The sequence below is a fragment of the Lactuca saligna genome, chromosome 4 (genome assembly GCF_052625555.1).
Source record: "Lactuca saligna cultivar CGN05327 chromosome 4, ASM5262555v1, whole genome shotgun sequence".
Taxonomy (NCBI): Eukaryota; Viridiplantae; Streptophyta; class Magnoliopsida; order Asterales; family Asteraceae; genus Lactuca; species Lactuca saligna.
This window is the reverse complement of record NC_136420.1, coordinates 74,494,601-74,517,342: the sequence shown is the minus strand read 5'-3', so window position 1 is coordinate 74,517,342 and position 22,742 is coordinate 74,494,601. Positions and strand designations below refer to the sequence as shown.

Genomic DNA, 22,742 nt, shown 5'->3' with positions numbered 1-22,742 from the left:
CATACTAGATAGAATATGGTTATGTGTTACATGCTATGTGGTACTAGTAGGGGTGAAATAGCCCCTAGCATCCGGTCTATGAGATGATGTGATTTCATAGTATTTTCTTAAGAATATTTTTATGAGTCAGTTAATTAAATAAAATTTTTGGACTTGAAAATTGGGTCGTTACAGATCCAGAGTTGGATTGAGTGTTCTAGCCTCATAACACCTTGCATGCACCTAAAGTTAGCAACTTTACATGCAAAGCTGGCATTAGAAGTCCAGATCTATGAGTTGAAGGTGTTGGAATGGACTGTAATCGACATAATAGAGATGTCACAAGGTGTACTCGGCGAGTCAGGTCGCAAACCCATTACTCATCGTGGACTTAGCAATAATATATATATATTTTTCATTTTACCAATAGTTTGTATATTAATTGAATGTAAAAATTAAAAAAATATTACTCGTTGTTTTTTTAAATTTTTTTAAATTAAATAATTTAGTTTTTCTAAAAAATAGCAATATATAATTATCTTTTCTAAAATACTACTCAATCAAAACTCAATATGTTTTTATGCGTTTATCGATTTTTTGATGCTATTTTTAGCTTCTTTTTATACGTATTTTTTGAGGCGGTTTTGTATTTTTTTTGATGCTTTCTTTGTCTTTTGAGGCGGTTACTTTTATTTTTTAGGGCGGTTTCCACGTAAAAACTAGAAGTATATCTTTTGATGCGGTTTTCGTTTTTTTCAAGCGGTTTGTTTATTTATTAGGGCGGTTTTCACCAAAAAAGTAGATTACCTATTTAGTAAATGCCTAATATTAAATGCCATCACAAGTGATCAAACACCGCAGATAAAAAAAGTCTTAACTGATACTTATAAATGTTATTTGATATTTCTTATAACAATTATACAAACATTATAATTATCAAAAGATAAGGGCAATATTGTTATTATTTATCAATAGATAGTATTTCATACAAAATTCATGTAAAAACAACATTCAAAAAAGAAAAAAAAAAACAATCCATGCACTTAATCAACATATGTCCCTTCTATGTTAGATCGTACAAATGTTGTGCGTTCAATATTATCGTAATTACCGGGTTCAATACCAACCGAAAATGGTGGTAGATCATCAAAGTGGCCGTATTCTTCTTCGTCAACGACATCATCAACACTAATAATACGTCGTTTGCCTTGTAAGACGATGTGATCTTTTTTCTTGCTTGGGTCTTTGATATAGAAAACCTGTGTGACATGTTTTGCGAGAACGAATGGCTCAGATACATAGCCATTACTTGAAAGGTCAACAAGTGTAAAACCATCTTTATCAACTTGAACACCTGTACGATTATTCACCCATTTACATTTGAACACAGGAATAACGAAGTCATAATAATTCAACTCCCAAATTTTGTGTATAACACCGTAATAAGAATCTTTGGCTATTCTTATCAAAGTATCATGATCCCGTCTATCGAATTAAGTCATTGATGCTATCATTGTAACTCCACTATTCTGCATTGTACTTTTTTCATCTTGATCTTTGGTGTAAAATGTATAACCGTTAATGTTGTACCCTTGATAAGATTTAACTCTACAATCTGGCCCACGTCCCAACCTTTTCACGGTTTCATCAACATCCGTTTCTGCTACCTTCTTTTCCAGCCAACTCGAAAACTCTTTGTTATGATTGTTTATGTACCACATTTTTTCCTTACCGGGTATTTCAACTTTAACATGTCCATGTGTTCATCAACGTAAGGATCAAGACATTTCATGTGTTTTAGGACCACTAAATGTGCAACTTGTAACTCTTCATAAGTTGGCATGTTTATTTTGCAATCGACTCCTCCCTTTCCTTCAAGTCGACCTGAATGACGAGTTTTTGAACACCAACACTTTCGACATCTTTCATATAGCCTACAAAAAATATTAATATTATATATAAAATATTATAGATTGTTATAACTGTAATATATTATTAATAGGATTACCTTGGCAGAACTCAATAACCTCTTCACAAGTATACCCTTCAACAATACTGCCCTCTGGCCGATTACGGTTTCTTACATAACCTTTTAGGATACCCATGTATCTTTCAAAAGGGTACATGTATCGTAAGAATATAGGACCACAAGCCTTAATTTCTTGTACGATATGAGATATGAGGTGAACCATTATATCAAAAAATGAGGGTGGAAAGTGCATCTCTAGTTCACAAAGTGTAACATAAACGTCTTTCTCCCATTGATCCAAATCTTCTACATCAATAACCTTTGAGTGAATGTTGTTAAAAAACAAACAAAGCTTAGTGATAGAATGCCGGACATCATCTTGTAAAATTCCACGAATTGCGATAGGAATCATATGTGTCATCAAAACATGACAATCATGAGACTTCATTCCAAACAATTTACAGTCTTTCATCGACACAAATCTTTTAATGTTTGCATAATAAGTTGATGGGACCTTAATATCATGTAAACATTGAAAAACTTTATTTTTTCTTCTTTTGATGTAGTATAACAAGCAGGTGGGAGATAAACACCGTTAGCACTCTGTTCGAGGACAAGATCTTCACGTATCCCCATCTCGGCCATGTCCGCATTAACCTCTTTAATTTTATGCTTCATCTCTAATAATAAGCATATCAAGCTCTCGCATACATTTTTTTCTATATGCATAACATCTAGACAGTGTCTAACATCCAAATCTCTCCAGTAAGGCAATTAAAAAAAAATTGACTTTTTTTTTCCGAAGGGCATTTTTATCAACACGAAATCTTTTTCCCAACACAACATTTAAACTTGCAACTCGTGAAAATGCATCAAATCGTTTCCTCATCGTTCTGATCTCAATACTTCCATCAAACTCAATAGTTTTCTTCCTAAAACGGTGACCCTTAGGAAGAAATCTTCGATGTCCCATGTATACAGTTTTTTTGGAATTTGTTAACCATATTGAGCTTGTTTGATCTTCACAAACTGGACAAGCTTTCTTACCCTTTGTTTTGTATCCTGACAAGTTACTGTATGCTGTAAAATCACTTATAGTACAAAAAATCATGGTCCACAATTGAAAGTGTTGTTTCTTATAAGCATCATATACATCTACACCCGAACTCCAAAGAGTTTTTAAGTCATCAATCAAAGGAGACAAATACACATCAATATCGTTACCAGGTTGTCTCGGCCAACGACATCATAATGTATTTTCGTTTCATGCATAACCATGGTGGAAGATTGTAAATGCATAAAAGAACCGGCTATGTACTATGACGACTGCTAATGTTCCCAAAAGGATTGATCCCGTCTGAACTCAGCCCAAACCGTATGTTTCTCATCTCTTTTCCAAATTCAGGATACTTCTTATCAATATTTCTCCACTGATGTGAATCTGCAACATGTCTTAGTTTTCCGTCAGTTACACGTTCTTCCGAATGCCAACAAAGTAACTTTGCTTCTTTTTCGTTTGAAAATAACCTTTTTAGTCTTGGTATAATAGGGAGATACCATAATATTTTAGCCGGTGGTCCATTTTTCGTCACATCATCATCTACTTCATCCGAATCTTTTTTCCGTTTATACCTCGATGCACCGCAAAAAACACAATTATGTTTATTCTCGAACTCCTTTCTGTACAACATACAATTATTTGGACATGCATGTATTCTTTCAACTTCCAATCCCATCAGACACATTAGCTTTTTTGCTTGATATGTAGAAATGGGTAATACATTATCTTCCGGAAGAATGTCATGCAAAACCTATAATAGACTTGTGAAACTTTTATTAGTCCATCCGTTTTTCGACTTTAAGTTAATCAACCTACATACCACATCGAGTTTCATAAATTTGGAACCGCTATATAACGGTGTTTCCGCTTCTTCAAATACGCGTTGTAACTTTTCTTGTTCAACATCATCCATGTTAGTCTCCATGTCATCAAACATTTCATTGAAATTGTCATTTGGTTCATTTGAATGATGATCATCTTCATCAACATATGAATCATTGTTGTATGTACTATTATGAATATTTATATTGCTCGACGATGTGCCACAATCAAGAAGTGTTTCTCCAAGTCTTGATCAACAAGTGTAATTAGGCACAAAACCATTTTGCAACAAATGATACTCTATTTCTCTAATAAAATTAAACGTTTTAAAGTTTTTACAAAGGTTACAAGGACAAGAAATCGATTCATTTCCATTATTCACGCGATTTGCTTCGGCAACCCTAATAAAAGTTCGAACACCCTCTATATAAAGTTCAGAAAAACATGAAGCTTTGTACATCCAATAATCACGAGTCATCTGAAAATTAAAATAAACAAACAAACAATGTAATATATCGATTTTCAACAAACAGGTTATGTAAATTTTAACATTTTAATAATCTATACAAATCAATTTAAAATAACAATTAAACAATCATTTAATAAATAAACAGGTAATATAAAATCAAAAGAACAATAAAATTTAATTTACCTTTAATGAAGATAACTAGACAATTTAATGAGGCTATTTTGAGTTTTTGTAACTTGCATAGGGATTTCGTCGAAGAAGAATGTTCACATTTACAAAGAAGAGAAACCCTCGCACTGAGAATGATTAGCTTTTAATTGATGCGATTTTTCGAATATGGCACTAAAAAATCGTAATTTAATGAAGCGGTTTTTGAATATGGCACCAAAAAATCGTTGTTTAATGAAGCGGTTAGAAAAAAACGCACCAAAAAAATCATAATTGATGCGGTTTTTCGAATATGGCACTAAAAAATCATAATTTAATGAAGCGGTTTTTGAATATGGCACCAAAAAATCGTTGTTTAATGAAGCGGTTAGAAAAAAACGCACCAAAAAATCATAATTTAATAGTGCGTTTATAGCAAATAGCATCAAAAAATCGTTTTTAATGCTTTTTTTGGTGAACCGCATTAATAAATCTGTTGGAGGAATTTTTTGTTGCTCTTTTAATGCGGTTTTCGTGTTTTTTAGTGCTACATCGATTTGATGAGGCGGTTTCCTAAAATAACCGCCTCAAAAAAGAACAAATATTCGCACTACAAAAGCTATTCTGTACTAGTGAAGCAAAGAGCGTTCTAATTACCCTCCAGCTTCTAAGAGGGTGTTTGGATAAATGCATTTTTAGCTTAATTAGCTTATTGCTTATTACTTATTGTGGTGGGAATAAACATTTTTTTAAAATGTGTTTGGATTAGTTTATTGCGGTGGGAATAAACAATAAGCAATAAGCATTTGAAGTGTTTGGCAAACAAAACAGCTTATATGAGTAAAATGACTAATAAGCAATAAACAATAAGCAATAAGCATTACCCCCCTTGCTTATTAAAATCAGCTTATTTAGCTTATTCCCACCGCAATAAGCTAATTTTTTAAGCATCCTATCCAAACACTTAAATTAGCTTATTGTGGTGAAAATAAGCAATAAGCAATAAGCTGTCATTTTTTTCCCTATCCAAACACCCTCTAAGTAACAAAAAGGTCCAAAGTTTTAATGGATTCAGGGAAAAGGTAATCGCCGAGTGTGTAGATAAGATAACCCATTGTTTCTTGTCTAACATGCCTGCAGACTTGAGCGATTTGTTTAGCTCACTTACAAACGACGTTATGTCGAGGTGATGGGGTACGATATTGCAGAAGGAACAAGGGTATATGTGAATGCTTATGCGATTATGAGGGATCCTAAAGTGTGGGAGAATCCTGAAATGTTTCTTCCAGAGAGGTTCTTGGATTTCTCTGTTGATTTCGTAAGGCATAATTTCGAGTTACTTACGTTTGGTGCGGGAAGAAGGGGTTGCCCTGGAAGGGTCTTTGCCATGGCCATTAATGAGAAGGTGATGGTGACTGTTCTATCCATATTTGATTGGTCGCTGCCATCGGGTGTAAGACCAAAGGACGTTGATATGAATGAAACTTTTGGTCTTGCTAATCACAGAAAGGTGCCCCTACTTGCTCTTGGAAAACCTCACCATGATTGGTAATATATAAAATATGATGAAATGATCGATCTCTAAACAAGGGGCGTATATATGACGACTTGACGAGAGGATTCGTGAAAGTGGTTGACATAGAATAAGAATGACTTAAAGGTAATATATTTTTTATTTGGATATATTTGGTTACTTGGTTACTGACTTTATTATTTCGTTTATATTTATCTATTCAATTTGTTAAACAGTACACATTCAGTATTTATGACCGATTACCCTCGGTTAGTCGGAAAAAATGACTTAATAGGGTAATATACTTCTCATTTTGTACACATTGAGTTATTAATAATTTTATACACATTTAGTCATTAATATATATATATATATATATATATATATATATATATATATATATATATATATATATATATATATATATATTGTTTCAAAATAAGACATTTTTTATACTCATTCAATACTTATGAATGTGGGACAATCATTGATGAAGCGTGTGTGGCTGTTGATGTTTATGTATAACGTCTCATTTTCACAACAAAAAATTTTCATTTTTAGATAAGGCAAAAGTCCCTAATTATAAATCCATTATTAAGAAAAAAAAACGTTTATTCCAAAATACATTTAACGAAAATGAAAATAATATAAGAAACACAGAATCATCAATACTATTGATGAGTGTATACAGTCATGCATTCGCTTTCCCACGATTAACGATAGAACCTGAAAACATAAATAACTGGGTATGCACAAAGTTTAGTGAGTTTCACCCAAAATTACCGATACAACAAACATATTATCATGCATAACGAGTACACACTAATCAGATTGGAATACCTTGGCCTAATTAGTCATCGGACTAGAATGCCAACATGCAACAAATCCAATCAGTCATCGGACTGGAATACCCAGGGTTTGTCAGAATGTTGCCTTAACCCAACCGCTCATCTCGAGTCTTCGTGCCTATGACTTACAGCCAGCCCGCAAAAGGTATCTTGACCTACAACATATAACAGGATCACCTGAACCTATCCCACCACCATATGAGTATCTTGTAATAACATAGTATTTTAAACCCAATATTTCAATTTAAAAACACCTTTATCTTAATAATAAAATCAGAAAATGTCACATGCCAAATCATCAAATCTCATATCCAAAAACTGTATATATCAAATCCAGGATCCTCCAAAAACAAATCTTCAAGCGAGTGTGTGTACAATCAAGCCGGTGCTTTCCCACGATCCTGAGAAGTACCTGAAACACATACCCATAACACGGTAAACACGAAGCTTAGCGAGTTCCCCAAAACACCACACACATCACATTAGCCACTCGAGGCTAACTCAATACGACCCTCTGGTCAATGTGTTCAAGTGGAGACCCTCCGGTCCCACAACTCAGGTGGACCCTCTGGCCCTAACTCAATAAGTTAATAACAATAAGCATAAACCACAAATACAAAATGCATAGTATCACAATACACAGATAAGCACATAAAACATCGCAGTCACACAAAAATACCACTCATGGTAAGTATAGTGAGAAGACTTACCTCGTAAGCTAGCAAGTAAAAGTATCGTACTCGGAAATCTCGAACTAGCCTCCGCCTAACACATATGATAATTATCTCAAATTAATACTCAACTCATACTCAAATACACCAAAGGTTATTCTCTCTCTCTCTCTCTAAATCTTGGAATAGGTAAACGACCATTTTACCCCTCCATGGTCTCCATTACTCGTGCTGACCAAACCCTAAAGTCAAAAAAAGTCAAAATCGATTTAACAATCCAGGTTTAACTTGACTCGCCGAGTGCACTCATGTGACTCGTCGAGTCCACTTTCTCCTCAAAAGTCTAGTGAAGGTCAAGCTCGTCGAGTTAACCCCTAACTTACCGAGCTATAGCATGGCCAACTCATCGGGACAAACCCTAACTGACTCGTCGAGTTGGCTCATCAACTCGGCGAGTCCATTCAGAACCATGTTGTAAATAGACAATTTCAAGGCAGCAAACCCTCTCACACTCTAGATCTAAGCTCTCAAGGCTCGATTATCACGTAAAGCCACGAGCTTTACGTTCATGCATGGCACTTAAGGCTTGAAATGCCAAAAACATGCTTCATTAAGGGTTTTTCACTCAAGGACCTATTATGGCTGAATAAAGCAGAGACCTTAAGACTCTAGGGATCTCACAAGGTCCAAATCTGATGTCTAAATCTCTATATGTGGTTAAAACACTCAAAGTCCTAATATTAGATAGAAAATAAGCCCTAAACTTCAATAATATGAGATCTACCCAAACTAATGAGAAAGGTATAAACTTTATACCTTTTATAGAAGCTCTTTGATGAATAGCAACTTATCTAATAGCCTCCTCTCGTTCCTTGCTTGAACTCCTTCTCTTCTTTTCCAAAGATGCACCAAGATACTCAATATTAGCTCACACTCTCTCTCTATTAGCTGAAAGGCCGATTAGAGTTTCTCTCAGTGAAGGTAAGCAGATGATGAGCTGCAAATGAGGCTATAAGCGCCCTTAAATAGGCCCCAAACCCGGGGATTTAAGGTTTCACTTCACAACGTCTACTTGGTGAGTCGACTCTCTGACTCGCCGAGTAGATTATTAATCCCGCGTAGCCAACGCGACTCTACTCGACGAGTTATAGCACCAACTCGTTGAGTTGGTCAATAGTCCTGAAAACAAAATAAATAAATAATATACCTGGAGGTCCGGATGTTACATATCCCACGTAAGATGTCGTGAGAAAAACCTAAAGAAATCATTCATAACTACTGAATGAGTAAAAAACAAAAATGACTTATTTTGCAACAAAAAATATTAAGGCCTAAATGTGTACAAAAATATTAACGATTAAATGTGTACAAAGTGAGAAATATATTACCATATTAAGTTATTTTTACCGGCTAACCTGAAGTAGCCGATCATAAGGATTAAACATCTACAGTTTAACAAGTTGAAAGGGTAAATCAGAACATAAAAATAAGTCAATGACTAAATGTGTACAAATCAAATAATATGTTCTCCTTTTAAGTGATTATCCCTAGAATAAATTATTAAATTTGGTTGGTTTTCACTGAGAAATCTCAACTAAAATATTATGGTTAACCAACAAAATAGTTGATTTTTATATATATATTTTTTCATTTATTCTTTTTGAACTTATGGTCTAATTAATTATTTTTGTCAAATGAAAAAATAGCATTCTAATAATTAAATCGATGAAAAACCTTTTTATGCTCGTTAAAAGTAAATAGTTGAAAGTAAAATGTACCATCACAAAGTGAATGTTCGACAAACTGATATGTAGAAAGTTGATTTGTTTAGGCTTGTTAATTTAATAAATAAACAAATAAAAACATAAAATTGTATTTTATTAAACAAATAAAAACATAAAATTGTATTCATTTAATTGAACAAAAAAATATGAATAATAGTTTCGATTGTTCATTTATGTTTGTGAGAGTTTGTTTATGCCTTTTTTTTACATTCGTTTTTGCATGAACATGACACCACTGAAACAACGGCCAACTAGTCGTTTTAAGATCGATGTATTATTAACTAGGTTACAACATGGAAACCACGGGTAAAAAATAAAAATATTAATAATTAAAAATGGTAATGAAAAATCAAAGATTCATAAAATTAGATTAATTTGAGTGTATCAAAGTATGTGATATTAACATGGTGATGAGGTAGCCATACACACCCTACTATATTTTAATAAATATTGATTATCAATGATCACCTTTATCAAGAAGGAGGTATATATTGATTTTATGAGATCATTTTGGCAAAACATGAATTGAGATAATAAACTTCTCACTTAATGGATAAATCTTGGATATAAATTGAATTACATAAGGGTAATATGGTCAAATTAGTTTGAGGGGGTTTCATCGTCTGACTTGTTGGTTGTTGTTTAAGTTCATTGCTATTCTTGGCGTTCCTTTAGAAGTATATTGCTGCATTTGTGTATAACGACCCAATTTTTCACGTCCAAAATTTCATTTTTAAAACTTTACTTAGAAAACACTAATAATTAAAACATTGTTTAATTAAACAATTTCAAATCTAAAATCCAAATTTGAAATCCACAATATGTAAACAACCAAAATATCAGAGTATCAATCCCAGAATAAACTCATAACTGCGGAAACAAGAGTGTGTGTGATATGCTGCTACCGCGCCGACTCCTTTCCCTTAGCTGAAGAGGTACCTGAAACCAAAACTGAAAACCGTAAGCACGAAGCTTAGTGAGTTCCCCCACTTACCACATACCATATAATCACATAACATACATAAATTTCCAGACATATCTGGGTGCCCGACCTACCCTTTCGGTCCTCTCGACCGGATGCTGCCTAGCATATCTGGGTGCTAGCCTCCCCTTCGGTCCTCTCGACCGGATACTGCCTAGCATATCTGGGTGCTGGCCTCCCTTTCGGTCCTCTCGATCGGATACTGCCTAGCATATCTGGGTGCTGGCCTCCCCTTCGGTCCTCTCGATCGGATACTGGGGACTATTTCACCCCCCATACTACTACCACATAACACATATATCATATAGTCTATCTAGCATGGCTGGGCATGACCGCCCCTTCGGCCCTATCGACCGGTATTTTGGGGGACTATCTCCCCCTACTGTCACTAACACATAAACATAACATAGGTAATAGCAACCCTAGATGAATATCACAAAGACAATCATCTAATCATGCATCTCATGCTGGTGGGCCGGCATTGTGGCCTTAGGCCCACCGCTACTGGAAGGTAACTCACCTCAAAGTAGCTGCTGAACTGATCGGAAACTGACTGTCTACTGCTGTTGCTCCGGACGTCCTCCGACTATAAATCCCACAAAACGATCAGTCAGACACTGCTAGATGTTCTTAGGGTAAAATGACCCTTTTACCCTTGACCAGGTCGAAATCCAAGTCAAATTCAACTTCCAGTTGACTGGACTCGCCGAGTCCACGAGCAACTCGCCGAGTCCTTCCCTTACTAATCTGATCCCACTCGCCAAGTCCCTCTCCCCACTCACTGAGTCACCCTTGACTCACAACTCGGGACTATGGGGCCGACTTGAGTACCGACTCGCTGAGTTTGAAGAACAACTCAGCGAGCTCCAGGCAATCTTCATAGGACTCGCCGAGTTGTTCATCCAACTCGCCGAGTCTAAGACCATCTTCATAGAACTCGTCGAGTACCACTTTGGGACTCGCCGAGTTCCTCGACCCATTTCCCAAATAGGCCAGATCTAAGACATGCAATGCTTCAAAACCACAGATCTATGGTCCTAGGGCATGTTTACCACGTAAAGTTGCAAAATTTACGTGCATGCATGGCCCAATGAGCTCAAACATGCAATTCCAAGCTCTTTAAGAGGTCCTACACTCAATAGGGACCTCAATCACCTCAACCATAGAGACTTTATGCTACTAGGATGTCCTAAAGGTCCAAATCCGAAGTCCTTGCAGAACATTAACCATAAACACATAGAGATTTAGGTTCTTAGGGCTTAAAACCTCTTTTTAGGGATAAGAAAGAGGGTTCAATGAACTAAAGATCAAGGTAGGAACTTTTCTACCTGAATAGAAGCCCTTCACAGAGTATATTCCGGATCTTCTTCCCTTCTTGCACTCTTCACCCTTCTCCTTCTTCTCTCAAGCTCCAAACCACCTTCAAAATGCTAAAAATCACCCACAAGGACACAAAGGGGGCTAGGGTTTCGTTCTACAGATCTCTGGGAGTGCTAGGCGTAGTGGAGGCTGGGTTAGATCGTTTAAATAGGGTGCAAACACCCGGGTTAGGGTTTTAGTCCATACAGGGCCTACTCGCCGAGTCCCACGACCGTACTCGCCGAGTAGCCAGAGTTGAACCTGAGTCTAGACCTGCTTCTACTCGGCGAGTTAGTCCCTCAACTCGCCGAGTCCAAGGTTAAAATGCAATACATAAGGAGAGTTAATAATCAAGAATACATACCAGGAACCAGGTGCTACAAATCTCCCCCACTTATTTTAGACTTCGTCCTCGAAGTCTGCTGCTCGATCCTGAAACAGCTCAGGGTAATGCTCCATCATTTCTTCCACCGGCTCCCAAGTCCACTCGGACCCCTTTCGGTGTTGCCACTGCACCTTCGCTAACTCCACCCTCTTGTTCCTCAGATCCTCCGACTTCCGGTCGAGGATCACGACTGGGCGCTCAATGTAATTCAGGCTGTCATCAACCTGTATATCATCTAATGGTACCACCGCTGACTCATCCAGGAGACACTTCCGCAGCTGGGAGACATGGAAGGTGCTGTGGATCTAGCTGAGCTCGGCTGGCAGATCCAGCCTATATGCCACCTTGCCCACCCGGGCTATAACCCTGAACGGACCAATGAATCTCGGGCCTAACTTTCCCTACTTCCTGAATTGAATGACACCTTTCCAAGGCGACACCTTCAGGAGAACCATATCCCCGACCTGGAACTCCAGGTCTGATCGATGCTTGTCGGCGTAACTTTTCTGTCGACTCTGCGTAGTCTGCAGCCTGCTCCGAACCTGCTGAATCCTCTCGGTAGTCTTGAGCACCACTTCGATGCTCCCCATAACTCTCTGTCCAACCTCTCCCCAGCATATCAGGGTCCTGACCCGCACTAGCTGTTGTGCGCAATCTATCACCGCCCCATTGGGGCTCAACCAATCCATGCCTATAATCACCTTATTCACACGCAACGGAATGGGAACGAAGTCCACCAGATAACTCTCCTCAAATAACCTCAAAACACAATCCTTCAACCCTGCTGATGATCGCACCGATCGATCATCGGCAATCTCTACCTCTAAAGGGCAATCCAACATGCCCGAAGACTCAGTGAACTTCTTGCTAAGCGCAAGAGAAACAAACGATCGGGTAGCACCCGAGTCGAACAACACCTGGACTGGGATACCGTTCACATGGAACGATCCTACCACATATATATATATATATATATATATATATATATATATATATATATATATATATATATATAAACCGAGCACATATTAATATCATAACATCATAAAAATAATGAGAAGGAAAGAATCATACCCGTCACCACATCGGGTGCAGCGCGTGCCTCCTCGGGGGTTAGCTGAAATGCCCGGCTCCTCACCAATGGAGCCTCTGCCTTGCCCTGCCGGCCATCCGTGATCCGCAGGGTCGCTGGAGCTGGCGCCTTTACCGGTGCTGGAACTATCAACTGGGGGCAATTGGCCTTCTTGTGGCCCCTCTGGTTGTAGTGGAAGCACAGCAACTCATACGTTTGAATAACTGCTGCGAGAGCAGTGCAATCTCTGCTAAAGTGCCCAGGCTTGTTGCACTTATAGCAGCCTAATAATCCCGACCTGCATGCCCCCTCGTGCGTCTTGCTGCATTTCCTGCAGCGGCCCCATCCCTATTCGCCTTTCGGCCCCACATCTGATCCCTTGGGCTTCTTCCCCGAAGCCCCTCCTGACTGTCCCTCTTCCGCCTTCCGTTTCCAGATGTGCTGCAAATCTATCTCCCTCTCCCTCGCCCTGGCAATCATGGAGTCCAAGGTAGGGCAAGCTGAAAAACTAACGTGCTCCCGGATATCAGCCCGGAGCATATCATGATAGCGGGTCCTCCTCATGTCCTCGTCGCCCGCATATTGGGGCACCAACAGTGCCCTCTCCCGGAACTTGGTGGTGATCTCCGCCACAGTCTTCGTCGTCTGTCTCATGTCCAAAAACTCCGTGGCCAGCTGCTGAAGCGCGACAGCCGGCACAAACTCTACCCTGAATCTGGTCACAAAATCTGACCAGGTCATAGCCTCGATCGCTGAGGCTCCCAACGAGTCACCCACTGACTCCCACCAGTCTCGAGCTTGGTCTCGTAAGCATCCTGCCGCATACCTCACCTTCGACCCCTCGGGGCAGAAGCTAGTCAACTGTGCAGACTCGATGTCTGCAATCCATCGTCTGGCAGCTATGGGGTCCTTCGCCCCATGAAAGTCTGGTGCACCATTGCCCCGAAAGTCCTTGAAGGATAGTGTGCGAGATCCCGACTGGCCAGATGCCATGTCACTCCTGAATGCTCGGAGGCGATCCTCCATCATCTCCAATATCCCCTCCTTGATCGACCCGAAGATAATGGGGGTCGACTCAAGGATACCTCTGGTGATCTCAAACACGATGAACTCGCACTGCCTCTCATCTCCTAGCTCGGAACCTGATCCCGAACCCGATCCCTCTCCTAAACTGTCAATTGCTGGCCTTGGGCGTAGTGCCACCATTCTGAAATACAAATAAATAACAACTGTTAGCGATACTGATACCCCTGGAGGGATCCCACTCACTACAAGTTCCCTGGTCTTATCTTAGCCTTCCTCGATTCGGGTACGGATCCTCTGCTTTCAGTAGTACGGGCCCATACTACCTTCCACATCTATCCATACCTTCCCCAAAGACCACCTTAACTCAACCAGGTCCCTTCCACTACAACTGATCACTACTACTCTTTATCCTAGGCTTATCCTAGGAAACCTTCGACTCCACCCAACCTAGTCCTCAGCTGCTGAAGGCCTCTTGGTGATGCCAATTAACTATTACCTGAATACAATCACATGTGATGAGGCTCGGATAATCCTTCGAGTAAGGGACTCATCTCTACAACGGTTAGGACTCAAACAAGAGCTACGCAATAGAGTCAAATCCAACACTTTGAGATTATTCAACCCTGATCACATGTGACTTTAACGTATTCACCTAACAGTTAACTCCCATCACATCAAATCCCACATAGCACAAAGCAAACAACATTTGGACATAAGGAAAACAATCTCAAGCAACTCTATCATCGTAGAGAAAACTGAACTAGCATACAATGCTAAACTCGTACTATCAGGAATAACCTAAACAGGCTACCCTATTGCTGTCTACTCAACTCTAGCATGCAACTCTTTCATATACTGAAGCACATAAAGCAGGCACATAAGGCATCACTCCTAGATCCTTAGTCCTATTCTAGCTTGCTGTTCTACCGAAACTGATAAACATAAATAAACTTGTATATGTACATTGGGGAATACTTACTTGAGCTCGGCCGGTCGCGCACATCACACACTTTGTTCTTTCTTAAAACCCCTTTACCTAGCCTTTTAGAAAACATTTCTCTTTCCAAAATCTTTTAATCCCTCGATTTGAGTTCAAACACCCCCGAAGGTGTGTCCGAATCCCTCAAACCAGGGCTCTGATACCAACTTGTAACGACCCAAATTTTCACGTCCAAAATTTCATTTTTAAAACTTTACTTAGAAAACACTAATAATTAAAACATTGTTTAATTAAACCATTTCAAATCTAAAACCCAAATTTGAAATCCACAACATGTAAACAACAAAAATATCAGAGTATCAATCCTAGAATAAACTCATAAATGCGGAAACAAGAGTGTGTGTGATATTTTGCTACCGCACCAACTCCTTTCCCTTAGCTGAAGAGGTACCTGAAACCAAAACTGAAAATCGTAAGCACGAAGCTTAGTGAGTTCCCCCACTGTACCACATATCATATAATCACATAACATACATAAATTGGCAGGCATATCTGGGTGCCTGACCTACCCTTTCGGTCCTCTCGACCTGATGCTGCCTAGCATATCTGGGTGCTCTCGACCGGATACTGCCTAGCATATCTGGGTGCTGGCCTCCCCTTCGGTCCTCTCGACCGGATACTGCTTAGCATATCTGGGTGCTGGCCTCCCCTTCGGTCCTCTCGACCGGATACTGGGGACAATTTCACCCCTACTACTACCACATAACACATATATCACATAGTCTATCTAGCATGGCTGGGCATGACCGCCCCTTCGGCCCTATCGACCGGTATTCTGGGGGACTATCTCCCCCTACTGTCACTAACACATAAACATAACACAGGTAGTAGCAACCCTAGATGAATATCACAAAGACAATCATCTAATCATGCATCTCATACCCACCGTTACTGGAAGGTAACTCACCTCAAAGTAGCTGTTGAACTGATTGTCTAATGTTGCTGCTCCGGACGTCCTCCGACTATAAATCCCACAAAACGATTAGTCAGACACTGCTAGATGTTCTTAGGGTAAAATGACCCTTTTACCCTTGACCAGGTCGAAATCCAAATCAAATTCAACTTCCAGTTGACTGGACTCGCCGAGTCCACGAGCAACTCGCCGAGTCCTTCCTTTACTAATCCGGTCCCACTCGCCAAGTCCCTCTCCCCACTCACTGAGTCACCCTTGACTCACCACTTGGGACTATGGGGCCGACTTGAGTACCGACTCGCCGAGTTTGAAGAACAACTCGGCGAGGTCCAGGAAATCTTCATAGGACTCGCCGAGTTGTTCATCCAACTCTCCGAGTCTAAGACCATCTTCATAGAACTCGCCGAGTTCCTCGACCAATTTCCCAAATAGGCCAGATCTGAGACATGCAATGCTTCAAAACCACAGATCTATGGTCCTAGGGCATGTTTACCACGTAAAGTTGCAAACTTTACGTGCATGCATGGCCCAATGAGCTCAAACATGCAATTCCAAGCTCTTTAAGAGGTCCTACACTCAATAGGGACCTCAATCACCTCAACCACAGAGACTTTATGCTACTAGGATGTCCTAAAGGTCCAAATCCGAAGTCCTTGCAGAACATTAACCATAAACACATAGAGATTTAGGTTCTTAGGGCTTAAAACCTCTTTTTAGGGATAAAAAATAAAATAAATATAGAAGTGTACTTTTATTTATAATAAAATAAAGTAGACACGGACTTAATTTACAATAAATAGCAACATTTTTCATTACATTGAAGTAGTTTGAAATAGCATGTAGTAATAATTTGATGGAAATGTTATATTTTTATTTTGAAATGTTATTTTTTTCGTATTACACACAGTCATAGTAAGATGCTATATTTGACAAATTTGATTGATATAGTAAAGTACTTTGCTATAACCGTTATTGAAAATCATAACAGCAAAGTAATTTGTTGTAGCTGTTATTCACATGTATTTATCTTTTATGACTAATTTACCCTTGTACTTCAAAAATCTGGAACCAACACAAAGGTATTTGAAAATTAAAAAGACATTTATCAAAAAGTATGTGTCTTTTCACATTAGGATGAAATATGTATTTCATAAAAGTTCTGTTCAATTTACACTTTGAGGAATATTATACCTGGTGTTACATAATCTTACACGTTATCTTATTAATGAAGAATAAAAAAAACTCACCATAAGAAGGTAAAGATGTTATTAGAATTAAACGAGCCCTCCAGTTTTAAATTTCATCTGGACTTTTATAAGGCTTTATAAACCTCTTCAAATAAAACATTTTACTGATGCTTTGTGTATCAAACTAGTATTTGAACCCGCGCTCTGCCGCAAGTTTTTACGTGTTATAGATGAGAATTGATTAAACCAGTGTAGCATATCACATATACGACGTACAGATTATTAAAAAACTAAGTTCCGAAAACTTTTGATTAAATCTTGAAACAAAACAGTAAAAAAATAAAATTAGGAAAAAAGGTGAATGTATAAAAAAACGAAGAAGAAAATCACATTGTTGAAAATTGTAAAAAAACCAAAATATTTGGTCGGATTTGCTATGTGGCGGAATCATTCCGTAAAACAATAAGTGGTATTTTTTTCTCAAAAATTCAAGTTTTAAAATCTATTTGTTATATGATAATGGGCTACAAAAACAACAAAAATTAAAAAAAAAAAAGAAAAAAAACTAGTGTATATGATTTTTACCAAAAAAATAATAAAATAGTCAAAGGGACTATTTTTATAATTCATAAATTTGTATGGATTGTGAATAAAAGAAAAAAATGAAGGGGCCATTTTTGTTAATTTATATTCACCGTCAAACAAATTCAATATAATTGGATGATTTATGAATAGAAAGTAAAATGATAAAAGGGTTATATCTATAAGAGAAAATTACTTATATGGGTAAGTAAGTTTAAAAATCGTTCAAAAAGTACTATTTAAGTTTGGTGTGTCCAAAAAACACCATCCATGCAAAGGATTTGTACAAAAAACATCAACGAAATACATTCTTTCTTCAAATTTAGCCTTGTATTACCGGTAAAAAATAAGTAAAGGAAAAAAACAAGAGGAAATGCCTCGAAGGGGTAACTATGTTGCAAAATCATTCAAAAAACATTATCCAAGTTTGGTATATTCAAAAAACACCATCTAAGTAAACTTTTTGTACAAAAAACACCAACAAACTATATGTTTTGTTCAAATATCACCCACTAGTAACCGGTTCTTACAGGTTAAATGATGACTTGGCTTAACTATTATGATATGGCATAATAATTATTGACAAAACAATAAATGATATATTCCTCCTTTAAAATCGATTTAGGGTTTATTCATGAACGAATGACTTCTTCTTCTATTATGATTGCTCCTCTTCTACTAAAGTGATGATCTCGAACTAAAGTCCAAAACCTTAATTCTTGACTTAAGGCAAAAATGGTTGTTTTACCCCTGCCTTAATGGGCCTCCCTCCCCTAAGGCCCAAATCCATAAAAAGCCCAAAAGGCATCCAAGCCCAACTACAAGGCCTCTAAGGCCCAACATGGACCAAGAACCCCCAACATGGCCTGAAGCCCAAAAAATGACTTGCTACAATCAGGTGGACCCGAGGCCTAACTTAAACAAGTCCATGCATACGCCCAACATATGTTAAAGCCTCTACGATTAAGATGTCGAACCAATACGCCCGGCGTACTCCTAGCGTATGCCCAGCATACTCGGCTGGGGTCAAGAACTGCCAATATTTCGAAGGCAATAAGTTCTTCATTCTATGTCCGATTTCGTCATTCTTTATATCCGCATGAGCTAAGTTAGGCATTAGACAGCCATACCGAGGGTCTAACAATAATTATTTTCAAAGTTTGCACTTTTGGTCCTTAGGTTTGTATGCGGGGAGTACCACTATGTACGTGGTGCGTACAAGTGTGCAACGAGTACGATGTGCGTACCAAGGTGTACGCTTAGCATACTCGAGCAAATCAGATCGAGACCACGGACACATACGCTGGGCGTACGTGGGGTTTGTGAAAATCCTAATTTCCGGATATTTGGCCACTATTTGAGAAACATTATGGAGTGAAACTCTATTTTTATCAACCTCCTTGTCCCTCAAACCCTACTCTATAAACCCTAATCATTCCTTGTGTGTTCTTGGAGCTTAAAAGGCCATTAGAAGAATATTTTGGTACTTTTGAAGAAGGTGGTCATTCTTGAGGACTTGTTGGAGAAGATAAAGATTTTGGATCCAAAACCTCACCAGCTTTTGGCTCTTATTTGAGGTATAAAGTTCTGAACTTGGTTGTTATTCTTAGATCTCTTTTAGGTTGGGTTTATGGAGACTTTTGGTTCCATGGATGAAGTCCCTTGTGTCCATGTCGTTTTTGGAAATTAGAGTTGCCACTCTCAGGGTTATTTGAGTTCTAGAATCATAAAGTTGCCATTTTTAGGGTTAAAATCCACCCATGCATAATTTAAGGTAACTTTCATGGAAGTAGAATGCCATTTTTGGAGTTTGGGCTTATTTGGGTCATGCTAAGTCACCAAGTCAATGACTTTATGGGTCAAGACGTCTAGTAGAGATCATATATGTGGTTTGGACCAGTTATTAGAAGCATTAAGTGCTTAATGACCAAAAAGGACTTAACAGAAGAGTACTAAAAGGGACTTAACAGAAGAGTACGTTGGACCTACAAGTCGGTACGTACAACGTACAGGTCATGAACCCAGTACGTGTTGTGTACAGCTGAGTACGCCCTGCATACTCAATCAAAATGGGCTTTGCACATGCAGGCCTCGATTTGGGCCGGTTCTTGGACTTCTTAGCTTTGGGCCTTATTGGGTCATCAAAAATCATATTTTAGGCTAAAAATATGTTTGGGCTTAAGGGAAGGCCATTTGAAGAGTTAGGCCCAATTTGGAAAATTGGGCCATTAGTGGGCTTCGGAAGGTTATCTAGTGATTGAGCCTTTGTGTTTCGATTTGGGCGTAGCTCATGGACTAGTTTAGGTCAGGGGTACAATGGTTATTTTATCTCAAGTTTAGATCAATGGATTTTGACTGAGTGTTATTTTGGTAATGATAGCTCGGGGAGTCGATAGAACAGCCGTTACAGATTTCTTACCATGAGATTCAACATTCAGGTGAGTTCTCCTCCTGCTTGAATGGATCGAAGGAACCAATGTCGGCCCATATTATGATTTTATGTATTCCGGACTAAAGTCTGATGGCGGGCAAAGCCTGATGTATGTTTATATGTTTTCCGGATTACGATCCGATGTCGGGCGATGCCTAGGAAATATTTGTATGCTTGATGTCTTCATGATTCTTGAATGTGTTTGTATTTGTATGTTTCCAATTATGGTCCGATGTCGGGCGATGCCCGAGGAATGTTTGTTATGCTTTCCGGATTACGGTCCGATACCGGGCGAAGTCCGATGTTGGACAATGTCTGATGTCGGGCGGGGCCCACGATATGTTTATCTGTGATTATGTGATTATATGTATGGTGTGTGGTAGTTTGGGGAAACTCACTAAGCTTCGTGCTTAAAGTTTTCAGTTTTGGTTTCAGGTACTTCTGGTAGCAAAGGGAAGAGCTCGGGATGACTGCATTGCACACACCATGATGTTTTAGCCTGGGATGTTTTGTAACATCCCGGAATCGCAAGAGTAGAGTTGAAGGGATGAAAGTGTAAGTTTTAGAGGATGACTCGGTGAGTCCATGGATGACTCGGCGAGTCAGGTCGCGGTCATGGTCGCGTGTCAAGTGGCCTACTCGGCGAGTCCATGGGATGGACTCGGCGAGTAGGTGCTGTATGGAGAAAACCCTAATTTCCGGGGTTGAGCCCTATATAAAGAGCATTATACCCCTCCATTGCCTCCCTTATTTCCCCCTTGAGTTCCAGAAACCCTAAATACGTGGAGAGATCATTTGTGGAGCAAATTAGAGCTTGGAGAGGTGTTGTTTGAAGAGATCTTGAAGGAGAAGTGGCTTGGATCAAAGGGCTTTGCTTGGATTCGAGTTTGGCTGCTATTGAGGCATCTTTTGGAGGTAATATCTTCGTCCTTAGGCTGTGCATTCCTAGTTTCATCATTTTGGGGTTTGTGGGGAGTATGTCTTGGAATGTTTTGGAGTTTGGAGGATAGATCTGAGGTTGCTACCTCAGATCTGGAATATTGAAGGCCTAGAGTGCATTAAAGTTCCCGTGTTTGACTGCTTAGTGGAGCCACCATGTCCCAAACCTTGGTTTTAAGGTGAGTATGGCTTAAATCTCGTTAGATTCACGTAAAGTTTGACACTTTACGTGATGGATGGATTGTAGGAGGTTGGATCTATGTTTTGGATCAATTGCATGGCCTGAAATGCTTCTGTATGGATTCAGATAGGTGGTACTCGACGAGTCACATGGGTGGACTCGACGAGTTGCTTGAAGATGGCCTGGGACTCGACGAGTTGGAAGAACAACTCGGCGAGTAGGTTGAAGATGGCCTTGGACTCGACGAGTCCATTTGGACTCGGCGAGTCTTGTCGAGGGAGTCCCAATATTTCTGGTTGAGTCGATGAATCGGTGAGTCAAGGGATGACTCGGTGAGTTGGGTGCGAGTGGACTCAGAGTTGTTGGACTCGGCGAGTTGGGCCGCTAATTGAGGGAAGTTCTGAGCATAAGGACTCGGCGAGTCATCGGGATGACTCGGCGAGTAGGGTCAGTCAGGGGTTGACTTTGACTCGTCCAAGGTTGACCAGTTGTCTTCCAGGGGTATTTTGGTAATTAAGGGTATTTATTGAGTTGTATGTTTTGATGTTTAGTGGAGGAGTTCGTGCCAGAGTTCGGAGCAGCAGGATCTTATCTTTTCAGCCGGCAGTTTCGAGGTGAATTATCCTCACTATATCAACAGGGTCTAAGGCACCAAGGCCGGCCCTTTATTGTATTGAGATTCGGTTATGGATATTATGTTATTGTTTGATGTGTCTGCATCCTGGTAGCTAGGATGGTACATGCTAGGAGGCCTTGTTAAGGTCAGTTTTCCCGATATACAGAGTGATGCTATGCTAGTGACCGGTTAGGTCGGTAACCCGGTTAGGGCAATGATATGCTATGTGATCTGCTTGTTCGGTTTGTTGACTATGTCTGTTATATGAATGTATGTTTTGTGCACATGGTTGTTTGGACTGGAGATGGGTTGAGGCGGGTCCTGCTTTGTGCTGTAGGCCAAGATACCCAGGGCGGACCGGTTGTTCCGAAGGCTCAGCGAGCGGTCCGGATAGGCTGTAGGCCCTACGAGGGCGGACCAGACGTGCCGAGGCTCGGAGAGTGGACCAGGCTGACTGAAGGCCCGATGCGGGCGGACCAGTCACACTGTAGACTCAGAGAGTGGACCAGGTGGGTTGAAGGCCCGATGCGGGCGGACCAACCCCATTGTAGACTCGAAGGACATGACTAGACCCGGAGAATGGATCCGTTGGACTGAAGGCCCGATACGGCGAACCAGCCACACGGTAGACCCGATATGCATGGCTGTTCTATGTTCTGTTATGTTATGTATGGTTTGTATGTTTTGGACCTGAAGGTCGTAGCCTGGAAGGGCGTATACGTGGTTGGTATTATGGGGGTATCTCACTAAGCTTTCGGGCTTACAGTTGTGGTTTAATGTTTTTCAGGTTCTTCAGGAGACTGTGGC

General features: G+C 39.5%; 1 protein-coding gene and 1 pseudogene across 1 annotated transcript; one reads left to right on the top strand and one right to left on the bottom strand.

Moving 5' to 3' along the window:
• Positions 1-1,824: 1,824 nt before the first annotated feature.
• LOC145039760 (uncharacterized) lies at positions 1,825-5,139 on the bottom strand. Its single transcript, XM_078987774.1, has 7 exons — positions 5,104-5,139; positions 4,179-4,308; positions 3,829-3,986; positions 3,267-3,759; positions 2,739-3,028; positions 1,988-2,462; positions 1,825-1,913 (listed from the first exon to the last, which is right to left on the bottom strand). Exons 1-7 carry the CDS (start codon positions 5,137-5,139, stop codon positions 1,825-1,827), a joined length of 1,671 nt encoding a protein of 556 aa, XP_078843900.1.
• Positions 5,140-5,635: 496 nt separating this feature from the next.
• Positions 5,636-5,998, top strand: LOC145039759 (cytochrome P450 71A6 pseudogene; annotated as a pseudogene).
• Positions 5,999-22,742: the final 16,744 nt, after the last annotated feature.